The sequence below is a fragment of the Podarcis filfolensis genome, assembly GCF_964270895.1.
Source record: "Podarcis filfolensis genome assembly, chromosome: 2".
Taxonomy (NCBI): Eukaryota; Metazoa; Chordata; class Lepidosauria; order Squamata; family Lacertidae; genus Podarcis; species Podarcis filfolensis.
In genome coordinates, this window is record NC_139605.1 from 45,491,874 (window position 1) to 45,505,279 (window position 13,406).

At 40.8% G+C, this 13,406-nt stretch overlaps 1 protein-coding gene across 3 annotated transcripts in view; it reads left to right on the forward strand.

Moving 5' to 3' along the window:
* Window positions 1–1,163: 1,163 nt before the first annotated feature.
* The window catches only part of PTPDC1 (protein tyrosine phosphatase domain containing 1), a 32,031-nt gene continuing 19,788 nt past the window's right edge, over window positions 1,164–13,406 (forward strand). The window contains exons 1-2 of one of the 3 annotated variants that reach the window (XM_083603026.1): window positions 1,198–1,417; window positions 2,074–2,178. Coding sequence is in view for 1 of the 3 variants with exons in the window: in XM_083603024.1 (XP_083459150.1) it covers window positions 7,718–7,760 (43 nt within the window). In the remaining 2 variants the exon portion in view is untranslated. Of the gene's footprint in view, window positions 1,418–2,073; window positions 2,179–7,661; window positions 7,761–13,406 lie in introns of those variants that run through there. The other 2 variants (XM_083603025.1, XM_083603024.1) reach the window with 2 other exon arrangements.

Below are 13,406 nucleotides of genomic sequence, written 5' to 3' on the forward strand. Positions count from 1 at the left end.
CAAAAAATTCCAAACACACCACACATTAAATATATCAGTAATAGACAGTTAAAACAGATAATTAAAACATTCAAAAACAATTAAACTCAACCATAAGCAAAATAAGAATTTATATAAAATATTTGTATACTGCAATATCATAAAAATATATCTAAGCAGTTTACAGCAGTAAAAACATAAAATCAATAGTCTGCAAACATCCAGTGTTGTTTAATGTTCCTGCAAATGGCAAATGAACAAGGATGAAAACTGATTTGCACACACAAATTTTCAGGGAGATTAAACAGCATCAGTTACTTATTGAGCTTTCTGATTTGCCACATAATTATATGACGTTGCATCAAGCAAATTTGTACCCCACACTCCCCAGTCCTTTTTCTCATCACTTTCATTATTGCAAAAAAGGGTCCGATTTTTGTGTGATGAGGGAAGCACATTTTCATGCAACAATGATAAATAATCTTTTAATAGCACAACCTGAGTTTATATACACACAAACACATATACCTTTGATTAATTTTTTTAAAAAAAGGTTATACAAGATTCTGCAAAATATGTTATGAAACAGGATCTGGTGACAATATATGTAGTTTGTATACAAATACCGACAGAAAAGGAAACTAAATGAACCATGGGTATGTGAATGCATGGAAGGTAGCGACTAGAACTGCATTTTGATGGCAGAAAGTGGATCTGTTGCACAGGAATGCCAAGCCTCATGGAGCCTCGATGCTGTGGGATATCCAGCCTATAATGATGGTGATGATGTTGATAATGGTGAGAGCTGTTTTGACAGTGGAATGAACTCCCTCTCCATCCTTCGAGGTTTTTAAGCAGAGGCTGGGTGGCCACCTGTCATAATGCTTCAGTTGAGATTCCTACATTGCAGGGGGTTGGACTAGATGACCCTCGGAGGTCCCTTCCAAATTCTTTGATTCTAAGGGCAACGAGGCCCAGTTTAAACTTAAGAGCGCTCTTACTTTTTGCCTTGAAGCTACAAAGCACCGCTGGACGAAGCGGGAGACGGTCAACCAAACCCCAACAGCCCCCCCCCCCCCGTGCCAACAGAGCACGGGCGGCCAGCATCTGGCGCTGAAGGAAAGGCCTCCTTCCGCCCCTCCCTCCCCGGTTTCATTTTTCCCGCCGGCCTGTCACCATGGCAACAAGCCCAAGCGAGGCCTGGCCTGGCGGGCGGCGCAGGCGCACCCGCGGCGCTTTTTTTTTGTTCGGAGGCCGCTCCTCTTCGCTTCGCCTCGCCTTTTCAAGAAGCCGCCGCCTGGAAGGCGGGACGGGCCCTCCCATCCCTCGGGCCTTCCCCAATGCCGGCTGGGCCCGGCGCGGAGAGGAGGTCCGGGAGCGCCGGATGGGGGGGTTTCTCCGCCCCGCCGCCGCCGCCTCAGAAGCCGACCGTGACGAGGTGGGTTCGCTTCCGCCGCTTCGCAGGATATACTCCCGCGGCGTCTACCCCCCCCCACAACCGGAGGGGGCGGCTCCCCGAGGCGAGGCTCTCCCCAGCCAGCCTCGCAGCCCCCCCGGTTCCGCTTCCTCGGTTTTCGGAGCCCTGAGTTGCACCTCTCCCCCCACCCACCTATAAGCTTTTCTCCCACCCCACAGACGCTTCCTCCGCTGCCCCTGTGCGCTTCTCAGGTGGCCTTCAGGGATGCTGCTGTGTGGGTCACTCAGACGCTGGCTGGCCACCTGCCATGGACGCTCGGGTTGAGATTCCTTCATTGCAGGGGGTTGGACTAGATGACCCTGGGGGTTCCCTTTCAAACTCTACGATGCTTATGATTCCATGACCCACCCACTCATCTTCCAGGCTGCTTCCCCACATAGGTAGGGTTTACCTTTAGTTCCTAGGCAGCGTTTCACTCCAAACAGGCGAGCCTTCGCCCCTTCAGTGATATGCTCAAAAAAGCTTGGGGGGTGGGGGGAAACAAACCCAAACTAAATCGGGAAATCTGGAGACAAGAGGATGAGGGTTCCTCTCCTCTCCTTCTAAAGAGGCACGGTGGCTGCTTGGACTCAGGCACTTTGGCAATCGGGTGCCTCAGACTTTTTGTGGTGTTTCAGAGAATTGGCCACCAGATGACAGTGGAAAGATAGAAGCTGTGGAAAGCAAAAACCTTTTCAGACAACTTAGCACTACTAAAATACTGTCTCTTGTCTGATCGGAAGGTACTTTGTCACCTGCCTTTGTCAAGATGCAAGGGATGTAACTTGCATTAAACTTGCATTAAATCCATCTAGTGTGGATAACCTAGGTATTTAGGGGATGTTTTCTATGGACAAATAAAAATGCTGTGTAATCCTTTATGTGATGAAATAATGGGGGGGGGTACCTTTTTGTATTACTTGCAAAACATCCAAGCACTGAATATGCAGTGCACTCTAAGGCAGGGTGGGGAACCTTTTTGAGCATGAGGGTTCCCTCCCCTCATGGGTGAGGCTCTTGTGCTGGTAATGGGCAGAGTAACAAATATAAATTTACCTTTCTGCAGTAGACTAGTTTATTCTCATAAAAACATGCAGTTCTAAGAATTTTGTTGGAGTAGAAAACCTATAACTGCCTTGAAAAAAATAACTGATAATTACTATTTCTTAAACTTTAACACCTATGCATTTCTAGAGAAGCCAAGATAAATGTTATGGGTGATATCCAACTAAGTCATACTCAAAATAGACCTATTGAAATTAATGGACTTGATTAATTTCAGTCTACTCGGAGGCCATGTACAATGTAGCATTTGCGAATCACAGGGCTCATTTTCTTACAGTGTTCCTTTATACATAGTGGTTTGCAATTGTACACACCTTCCTGTGATAGTGTCATCTAAAATGACAGCTCCTATCTGTGTTGTCTGTACATGTTTTCAAACTAGTGTGCAAACTATTCCCTTCCCCTCATTTGGTATTTCCACAGACTTTAGAAAGAGAGGGTCTGGAAACTGGTATATTTTTGTACAGATGATATATATTGGTATACAGAGGCAGCTAATAGTGGCCACTAATGAAAAACAATGGGTTGTATTCAATGAAGTAGCCCTGCTCAGAGTAGCCCTAAAGAAATTAATCGACCTTAGTCAATATTCATTAATTTCAGTGGTTTTCATCTGCACTTAAGTTATTTGTCAGCAGGACAGAGAGAAGGACCTCTCTAGAAGATCTCAATGCCTAGACAGGCTTGCAAGGAACAAGATGATCCTCCAGGTAGCTGTTGAGAAGCCCTTGGACATACTTGGGAGTTATTTCTTACATGCTAGCAATTTAAAGTCATCTAAAAGCTATAGACAACTCTTTGTGTTTGTGGTTTTTCATCAGCTCTGATAATTTAACTATTTTTTTTACAGTTTATGAAGGAAATGGGCTTAGGTAAGGGAATTGATTCAAACAAGATCAGTTTTTACTTTTGCGTATTTGACAGCTCACAGCTTTACTGGCAGTGTCAAAAGCCTGATTTTATTTGTATCTCACTAATGGCTATAGGACGTGTGTTCTGCTTAAGTTAAAGCTTTTCCTTTACATGTTCACTGATTATACTTGTGCTTTTAAAAACAACTTGCATCTGCCCAATTCTGCCAGTAATTTTTCCTGTAGTCTAGCAGAAGCTTTTTAACTTCAGAACCAATCGTGCTAACATTAGACATGTTAAAAGTCCCATGATTTCAGTGGGAGATAAGCATACATTTTGTTCTCATGTTGAGATAAATTAGATTTAGAAATGCTCAATCTGGATAGAATTGTACCACTGTTTGACAATTTTAACGATGAGTTACCACGGCCTCCCAATAGGGTTAGTGACTGCACTGGTGGGATTTAGCAGCACTGAAGTATTGTGCTTACTCAAATAAGTAGCTATGACCTAAGACACAGGGAGTACACATCTTGGGTAAGCATATGCGGTGTTATTACATAATAACTTTTCTTCTTGAATCCTTTGCTCTGGAAAAAAACATGTTTTTCATTCGTTGATATTTGTGTTTGTGCTTGTGGTATTAGAGCTCTTGAGGCTAAATGTTGTGCTTACTTAACCTAGTTCTGTTTGACAGAGCTATTAGAAAATAAATAAAAAGTGAGTGTTTTCACATATACATTGTTTTTACTAATTAATTAAAAAAATATTTATCTGGTTTTAGTTCCTGCCTTGATTTTTTTTTAACTGTTATTCACATAATAACAGCAATAAAACTGATTAGCTTCCTAGCTGATTATGTGGAGCTAATTATTTTTTTCTTCTGCACTGTTCCCTTGACTCTTGGTGCTTAGAAAGAACTTATTGTTTCTAGCAAGCTTTCATCTCAGTTAGTAAAAATTGGGCCCCAGGCCTGTGGGATAATTAATCCCAGGGTGATATATACAAGCAATATATATAAGGTGATACATACAATTGCTTTTGAAGCAATTTTCTTTCCCTTCTTTCTCTTATCAACAGTTTCTGTAAAGTCCTTTATGGTAGCAAGGGAATATATAAACAAGTGACGCAATGCTTCAAATTTCAGAATTGGCTGGATGCAACCAAAGTTCTGAAGCGCATTGTTAGCTCTCTCTTTTTAATCCATTTTTTAAAAAGTTGCAGGTTATTTCTGTATGCAGTTGACTGTTCTCATTTTAATATCTTTGAACTGCATAATTATCTCAAAGAGATTTCTTTTTTAAAATTTTATTTATAAAGTACAGAATACAGAACTGAATAATAATAATAATAATAATAATAATAATAATAATAATAATTTATTATTTGTACCCCGCCCATCTGGCTGGGTTTCCCCAGCCACTCTGGGCGGCTTCCATAGAAAACCAAAAATACACTAAAATATCACAGATTAAAAACTTCCCTGAACAGGGCTGCCTTAAGATGTCTTCTGAATGTCAGGTAGTTATTTATCGCTTTGACATCCGATGGGAGGGCGTTCCACAGGGCAGGCGCCACTACCGAGAAGGCCCTCTGCCTGGTTCCCTGTAGCTTTGCTTCTCGCAATGAGGGAACCGCCAGAAGGCCCTCGGCGCTGGACCTCAGCATCCGGGCAGAACGATGGGGGTGGAGACGCTCCTTCAGGTATACTGGGCCGAGGCCGTTTAGGGCTTTAAAGGTCAACACCAGCACTTTGAATTGTGCTCGGAAACGTACTGGGAGCCAATGTAGGTCTTTCAAGACCGGTGTTATGTGGTCTCGGCGGCCGCCCCCAGTCACCAGTCTAGCTGCCGCATTCTGGATTAGTTGTAGTTTCCGAGTCACCTTCAAAGGTAGCCCCACGTAGAGCGCATTGCAGTAGTCCAAGCGGGAGATAACCAGAGCATGCACCACTCTGGCGAGACAGTCCGCGGGCAGGTAGGGTCTCAGCCTGCGTACCAGGTGGAGTTGGTATAAAATAAAAGAAAAAAGTGAAAGAAAAAGAAAGAAAAAGAGAGAGACTGATATTTGATCACTATCCCGTTTAGGTATAAGTGTAATATATGCAATGACCCAATAATTTCAGTTGTTTATAATCCCAGTGCCTTTGCTGGCTGGTCAAATATAAGGATTTAGCTGAAACACTATTTTCCAGGCTTATTTGCTATTCAGGCTTAGGTCTTGGGCAGGAGTTGCCTCTAGAGCTTTCTTGCTTGCATAAATCAAATACAGTGGTACCTCGGGTTAAGTTCTTAATTCGTTCTGGAGTTCCGTACTTAACCAGAAACTGTTCTTAACCTGAAGCACCACTTTAGCTAATGGGGCCTCCTGCTGCCGCCGCGCCGCCGGAGACCGATTTCTGTTCTTATCCTGAAGCAAAGTTCTTAACCTGAAGCACTATTTCTGGCTTAGTGGAGTGTGTAACCTGAAGCGTATGTAACCCAAGGTACCACTGTAGATATCTCCTCCTAAAGTTCTGTGAATATACGTTACTGTATTCCAAAAAGAGTAAGCTAGGGTGAATACAGTGGCAACTATGTGCTGTATCAGCTGTAGAAAAGGAGGAACCGGAAGGTCAAATAAAACAGTGCAGTAAAGTTCACTTCTGTACTGTGTAGAAGAGTCACAATTTCAGCCAGTGTGTTGTAGGAGTTCAGACTAGGACTAGGGAGACGCAAGTTAAAATCCCCACTGTGCCATTAAGCTCTTTCTGAGTTTCCTTGAGCCAACCACTAGCTTATTTTACTGCCCAGGGCAGCAGACACTAATAAAAAGAAAATTAACAACAAAATAAAAACATATTTAAAACATGCATCGTCTTGGACCATCTTGGTCTAAAACTTGGACCATCTTGGCTGTGAGTCCTGGAAGACCCGCTCCATGCCTTGCAGGCCTTTTCCCACCTGGCCTGGGAGAGCAGGGCCCTGACTGATTCCAGCTACAAAACCTGAGGCTATTGAACAGACTCTTGGGCGGGGGGGGGGGGGTGTTAGGGAGTTTTGTGGGGGGTTTTTTCAGCTATTGCTGTTAATTATTTGTATCTTTATTTTAGATCTTATGATTTATGTGGAAATTGTTTGGTTTGGTTGTGTAATTTATATTTATTTAGTGTTTATGACTAGTTTATTATGTTGTGATTATTTATTTTTTCACGTTGTAAGCTGTCTTGAGCATGGGTTGAACTATGGAAAGGCGGCATACAAATAAAACTATGTATGTATGCATGCAGACATTTCTGTTCTCTGACGCTGATTTGGCTAATACCTGCACTGTGTTTTATCTGCTGCCTTATATTACTGGTGACGTTTTGGTTTTATTGTATATTTTACTGCTTTATTTCTTATACCACCCAGGAATGTATTGAATGAAGGGCAGTATACAAATGTTTTTAAAATAGAAGAGAATGAATTAATGAATTTACCAAAGGGATGCCTTACAAACTTGCCTTATCAGATGCTGGCAGCTGCAGTTTTTAAAAACAAAACAAAATACCAGCCTGTTATTTAAGCAGCTGCCTAGGAGCCATGAGGTGAGTGAGTGGGTTAGTGGAAAAGGGAGGACCCTTTTTAATGCCCAACAGACTGCTGGAAGAGGGTCTGAGCTCTCCATCGCTCCTGTGCCAGCCCCCAACAGGCAAGTAACATTTTTAGGGATATATACAAGGTTGCTTTTACCATGCGTAGCCTAGTTAACTTAGCTTTATCTTCCAAATTCTGTGTTTAAAAAGTCACAGGAGGAAGCAAAACAGTCTAGAGAGGTAGTACGAAAACATAATCTGTTTTAATATAAATATTATGGTATAAATATTAGAGTGTGAAACTATAATCACTGTTCCAAAGTGATAAACTTCAGTTACCTCTTAAGAATAAAGGGGTGCTTTCTAGATAAGAAAGGCATTCTTATTTCAAAATGGTTAACTTCATTTTCCTTTTCATAATTAACTTTTAATATAAGGGTTCATCAAGAAATGCTTGTAGGATACCTAAAATTACTGAATTAAGGTGTGTATCTTAACTGGCAGTTTTGAATTAATTAACTTCAAAAATAACAAGGAAGAATACTGCATTGCAATGGCTTACTATGACCTGTTTGTTTAAAACCTATTTATAATATAGGCCAGGCCCAAGAAAGCATTATTTGGGATAATTATCTACATAGCACATTTAGTGTTCCGCATGTAGGTTGAAGAGAAAGTAGGCTGCTACTGGCTCCTCCCAGATTACCATTTACAAATCCAATTAACAACAGCAGAAACTGCAGCACCCAGCAGAACCCTTCTGTATTTCTACACTGTGCTGTTCTTGTGATTGGTCAAAACTGGTAGTAATGAAAGGATCAACTATTACCAATTCTTTTTACTGGGTTACAGGTAAGGCTAGCAAGCTGCAATTACTGTGAATGGTCTGCTTGTAAAATAAGAGGTTAACTTTAATTCTGGGCATTTGAAATGTTCAAATACAAGAGAACTGTAAGCATAGAGGGCAGTTCTAAAACTAGTTTTATGATAAAGCTATTTAATTCATTTAATTGTAGAACATAATGATTCTAATTCCCATATAAAACTGGAAAAGGTGGAAAATGTCAGCTTTTTTTGTTTGTTTTTGAAGCAGTTAATGTATTCAGTTTTCCACACTCTTTTATTACAGTTTTCTGTGTTAATTACTGGCTGGAAGCCTGTTCAAGATACTGTAAAATATTTGAAAATTGTTACGTTGCGTCCTACCATAATGATACTGACAGTGGATTACTTACTGCTAATTAATTTCTGTCATTTAGCATTCAAGTTCTTGCCATTAATACATGGCAGTTTGAAACACTGAACTATCATAGAACACCACGTATCACCAATTAAATTGCATGTCTTTATTCCTTTTGTCTGCATTTGGTGCATATAAGCAGCCCTGGCTCTACCTAAACATGGTGCTTACTGATTAAGTGAAAATCAGTTGTGACTAAAACAGATGGTGAATGGTTTTTCAGCAAATCAAAGACAATTTTCAACTTTTCTTCTGGTCCTTGTCTTACACATAGTGATTATTTTTCTGCCACCATCTCACATGATTAACTTAGATATTTAGTCTTGTACCTTGTCTTTCATCTTAGGATAGGGATTGTACTGTGGCTGGAATGTTCCTTTTTAAAAAAAAGTTGGGTACATAAGCTTCAAGAATTGTAGTTTATGTACTTCCAGTTTTGTAATTGTGAGACTGAGGGGCTATAGCTGTGTATATAGAGCTTGGGCACAATGGTTCTTTTGCTGACCCTCACCTCAATACACCAATATTTCTGCTCTAGAAATGGATTTCTCTGACAGATGTGGCACAACAACTATTAGCAAGCCAAGAAAAGGACTCAGGAAGTTCACGTTCCATTTACGTGTGTCCTAGTGACCTTTTGGCCAGTATTGAGCCAGCTATGATTCTTAAGCTCACTTTAACAGCTGGCAGGCAGCATTGCAAGCGTGCACCTTTGGCACTTGCCTTATTTAAACTGCTGTTGCTATAGATGTATCACCATCTGTTCTTTCCATCAGTTGCAGCTGTATTAGCTAATATTAGCTAATATCTTAACTAGCTGTATTAGCTAATATCTTTTCAGCGAATCTCTCTGGCAGCAGAGTACTGTGTCCCCCTAAAACTCTTTCCTTTGGAAGGTCCTCCAGAGCAACTTGAGAGACTTCTGCCAGAAGGAAAAAAATAAGTTGCTGGGGTGAGAAAAGGCACCCATGGACTCTGGCACTGGCTTCCCATTGCCTGCAGCAGTGGTTTGAGGCAGCCCTGGCGAGATGCCTTATGGTGGCTTCCTCCTTCTGCTGCCATGGCTTTGCTTCTCCCCATTTGCCATTGTTTCAGTGTAACTGCCCTTTCCTGCTCTGCTTGTCTACCCAACTGGTGAATGGAGCAGCTGACCACACTTTTCTCTAGGAAAGTGGTAGTAGTAGCCGTCTGGGTGCTCCGCTACCAAATGGAAAATGGCGCTGGCAGGAAGTCAGAAAACAACTCTTTTATGTGATCACATAATGCATAAGTTCCTTTCCCACTTCCTGTCAGTACCATTTGTGAAACAGATGACAAGTAGTCAGTTGCTCAGGCTGCAATATCAGTAAAACCACTATCTGAAGCAGTGCAGCTGGATTTTAAATTGCATTCCTTGGAACTTCATCACTTCCAAGCAGTGGTTCTCCTGAGATATTTAACAAAAGCATCGCAAGACCAAAGCCCCATCTGGTCTAGCAGCCTGTTGCTACAGTGATGGACCAGATGCCTATGGAAACCTGCAAGCAGGTTAAGAGCCCCATAGCACTCTTCCCATTTGTGTCTTCCTTTATTTTACTCAATACAGTATACACACACAAAATAAACAACTATCGCATTATTCTCTGAACTGTCCTGAGACCTCCGGGTATAGGGAGGTATATAAATTCAATAAATAATAAATAACATCATTTTACATAACCTTAGAGCATTAATGGTCAGTATAGGCTCTCTACAGACATGTTTGTGAAATTAGTGGGAGAGATTTGCTATCAACTTTCCTTACATAAGAAAAGAGGGGGGACCAGGTTTCATCATTATAACACCTTTTGCTACCCTTCTAAGCCCAGTTAATCGCTCTGAAATAGCCACATTCCAGATATTTTTGAATCAAACTTCAAGGGGTAGCTCAGCCTGGAATTTCCAAAAATACGCTATCACTAAATGTGCAGCCGTCAGGAAAAAGAAAATTAGATCTTTATGTTGAATAGTGAGATCAGAATCTAGATTTAATGAGAGCAGAGCTAAAGCTAGATTTGGCGAGAGAGGTGTAGCAATTTTAGAAATGATACCGAAGACCTTTGTCTAAAATGTGTGGACAAATTTACATTCCCACCAAGCATGAAAATATGTTCTCCTATTCCCACATCCCCTCCCACAAAGAGGGGATAAGGATTTGTTGATTTTTGCTAAGCGAACCAGAGTCCAATGCCACCTGAGGACGACCTTCAAAGAAGCTTCTTGAAGGTGAGATGAAATGGTTCTTAAAGGTGGGGTCCTCCATATGCCTTCCGACTCATTATCATTGATTTCTTTGCCTATTTCAGTCTCTCATACTACGTGCAAACCTTTTTCATTCCCAATGTAATATTCCATGAGCACACAATAAATCAATGAAACCACACCTTTCATATCACAGTGGGATTCAATACACCTTGTTTCAAATGTCATAAGAGAACAAACAACTGCAAATGAACAATATTGGAGAATCTGGAACCAGTTGGGGTGCAGATCATTTAGATTTTCCTTTAACCTTTCTTTACCTATTGCTTTGCCTTTATAAAGTGAGTATAAGCCTCTGTTTTTTCATTCTTTGTATGCCAATATTTATCTTATTGATAAATGGCAGATAAATTTATCTGCCTTGATAAAAGGCAGGATGGTCTAGAAAGGGAGTTACCGTAATGGGGACGTTCCAGAGGCCAACATTTTCCTTTGATTTTTCCATGTCAAGATTGTAGTTTTTTAAAAAGGATTCAATTCCCTTTATCACCGAATCTAATAATTTAAAGAAGGGAAGTGCTCAGAATGCTGGCACGGCTGGGGCAAGTTCAATATGGACCCAGGGATCTTCTGTTTGGTCCCAATCAGTGGGATTAATGATTTCATTTGAAATGCCACTTTATCTACAACATGCTGTTACACGTGTAGAGTTTGTGTGTTCTTCACACATGACCCTAACACATGCTTTGAGAGATGGGGACTTTTATAATAATTTAAGAATAGTTTATTATTTATACTCTGCCAATCTGGCTGAGTTTCCCCAGCCACTCTGGGCGGCTCCCAATCGAGTGTTAAAAACAATACAGCATTAAATATTAAACACTTCCCTAGACAGGGCTGCCTTCAGATGTCTTTTAAAAATAGGATATCTGCTTATTTCCTTGACATCTGATGGGAGGGCGTTCCACAGGGCGGGCACCACTATTGAGAAGGTCCTCTGTCTGGTTCTCTGTAACCTTTTGCAGGAGTCACAACTGAGTGCCGTTCAAAAGATCTGTTTGAACAGTTCATTCATACCACACCAAAGGTTTCTTTGATGCTAAAGAGAAGCATCCATTTATTATATAAACAACAAAAGAAATAACGGTGCAGCATAAATATAAAATCACAGGTGTTTTTGAACCAATGTCTTAACACATCCATACTCTAAAGAAATAAGCGGCCCTAATCTACAATAGAAATAAAGCAGTGGACCAATTGCCCAACTCAGTAAAAGGCAGTTCCCTGTGTTACTTGTTCTTCTATATGCTTGGGTTATTATCTGTTTGATAATGCTTTCCGCTATTTTACCAGGAACAGCCTGTCATTTCCTGGATCTTCCCTGGATCCCTTTTTCAAAAAATGGTTCTATATTGGCCACTTTCCAATCCTCAGGTATGGAAGCTGATCTTAGGGACGTGTTACTTTAAGAACTCTGAGGATTTGTTCATTTTTAATTTATTGGTAAGGTGAGAACTGCTTACCACTGTTTGCTTCAGTTCAGGCACAAGAATCTGGCCTACGTTTTCTGCAGTGAAAACAGATGCAAAGAATTCAACCAGTTTCTGATTTTAGAAGTCTGGAACTGAAAGTGAAAATAAATAGCTGTGACTATGGACTGGCCAGTACAGTTAAGCACACTTTAAGCCCATTGAAATCAGTCAGCTTAAGCAGGCTTAACTCTGTGCTGGACTGTAGCCGGTGAGACTTGCATCCCATGATATGACTTGTATGATAAGGCTGTACTGTTTTGTTGCCTAGCTATATTAACAGCAAGGATACTCCTGCTTAGTGCTAACAAATAAAATGTATAAAATAGATATTTGGAGAGTTAATTAAATTATATGGGTATTAATGGTAAGACAACAAAAATGGATTTTGTGAATTCTTGCAGTAATAAAGAAGAGCCTTGGAGGATAAATACCCACCATTTATTACGCAGTGGCGGGAAGACCTTCATATCCTTGCTACCTATTTGGATGGCTTATATTGAGCTATATGTGTAAACTAATATGGGTGTATTGAAAGTTATTGTATTGTTTTCCTTTTATTTCCTTTTAATAATTTTTCAATAAAAAAGCAAAATAAATTACTTTCTTGTGTTTTAAATAGTATCCCATATGACCTATTTTGATTTCTAAGATTGTGTGTAAGCATTTTTTTATACTGTCTATATGAATCACTGAGAGTAAGTGGAGGTGTGTAGACTTGACCCAACCATGGATGAGTAAAAAAAGAAAGCGGTAATGTGATTTATTTATTGTTTTATTTTCTTACATTTATTTCTGACCTTTCTTCCATCATGCAACCCAAGATAAAGTCTGTGTGGTTTTGAGGTAGTCTCCCAACCAGGCACTGCCCAAACTCAGTCCTGTGTGGCTTCAGCAAGGTGCCATACCATACCCTGAGAACATCATGATTATTGTCTGTTATATAACATCTCTATTATCATTACCCAAAATGTTAGATATATGGATACGGATTGATACATTGTGGATTTATAATTTGTTGAGATAATCAGTAGGTAACTGAAAATAAATTCAGTAATTTTTCACCAGTTCCATTTTGGGAGGGTAAATTCTGACTCAGATGCCTTTTGCCTGCTAACTAGCACTCTCCTTGTGCGCCAATCCAGCCAGGTGCTCCATGCTTGTGGAAGCAGACTTCTGTGTTGTGCATCCCTTGTAAGATAGAGTTGTCAGCAGCTGGACTGAGGAGGAATGGTGGGGATCGCCCCCTCCCCAAACCTTCCCAAGAACAGGAGGACAGTATAGATTTATAACAGTGTTTTGCAGAAGGTCATAGTTCAGAGACTGCAGAGGGGAGAAGCTGGGAAATAATGAGAGAGGAACAGCAGGAAGAGGATGCACCAGGGGAGAGACAGCTGACAGACTCAGTGTCTTTAGAAATATTCCTGCCCCCCTCCCCCGGGACCAGGCAGGCATTGAGAGTAGTAGAACAGAAAGCTCAGAGGCAGAAAACTCAGATCAGCCGACGCA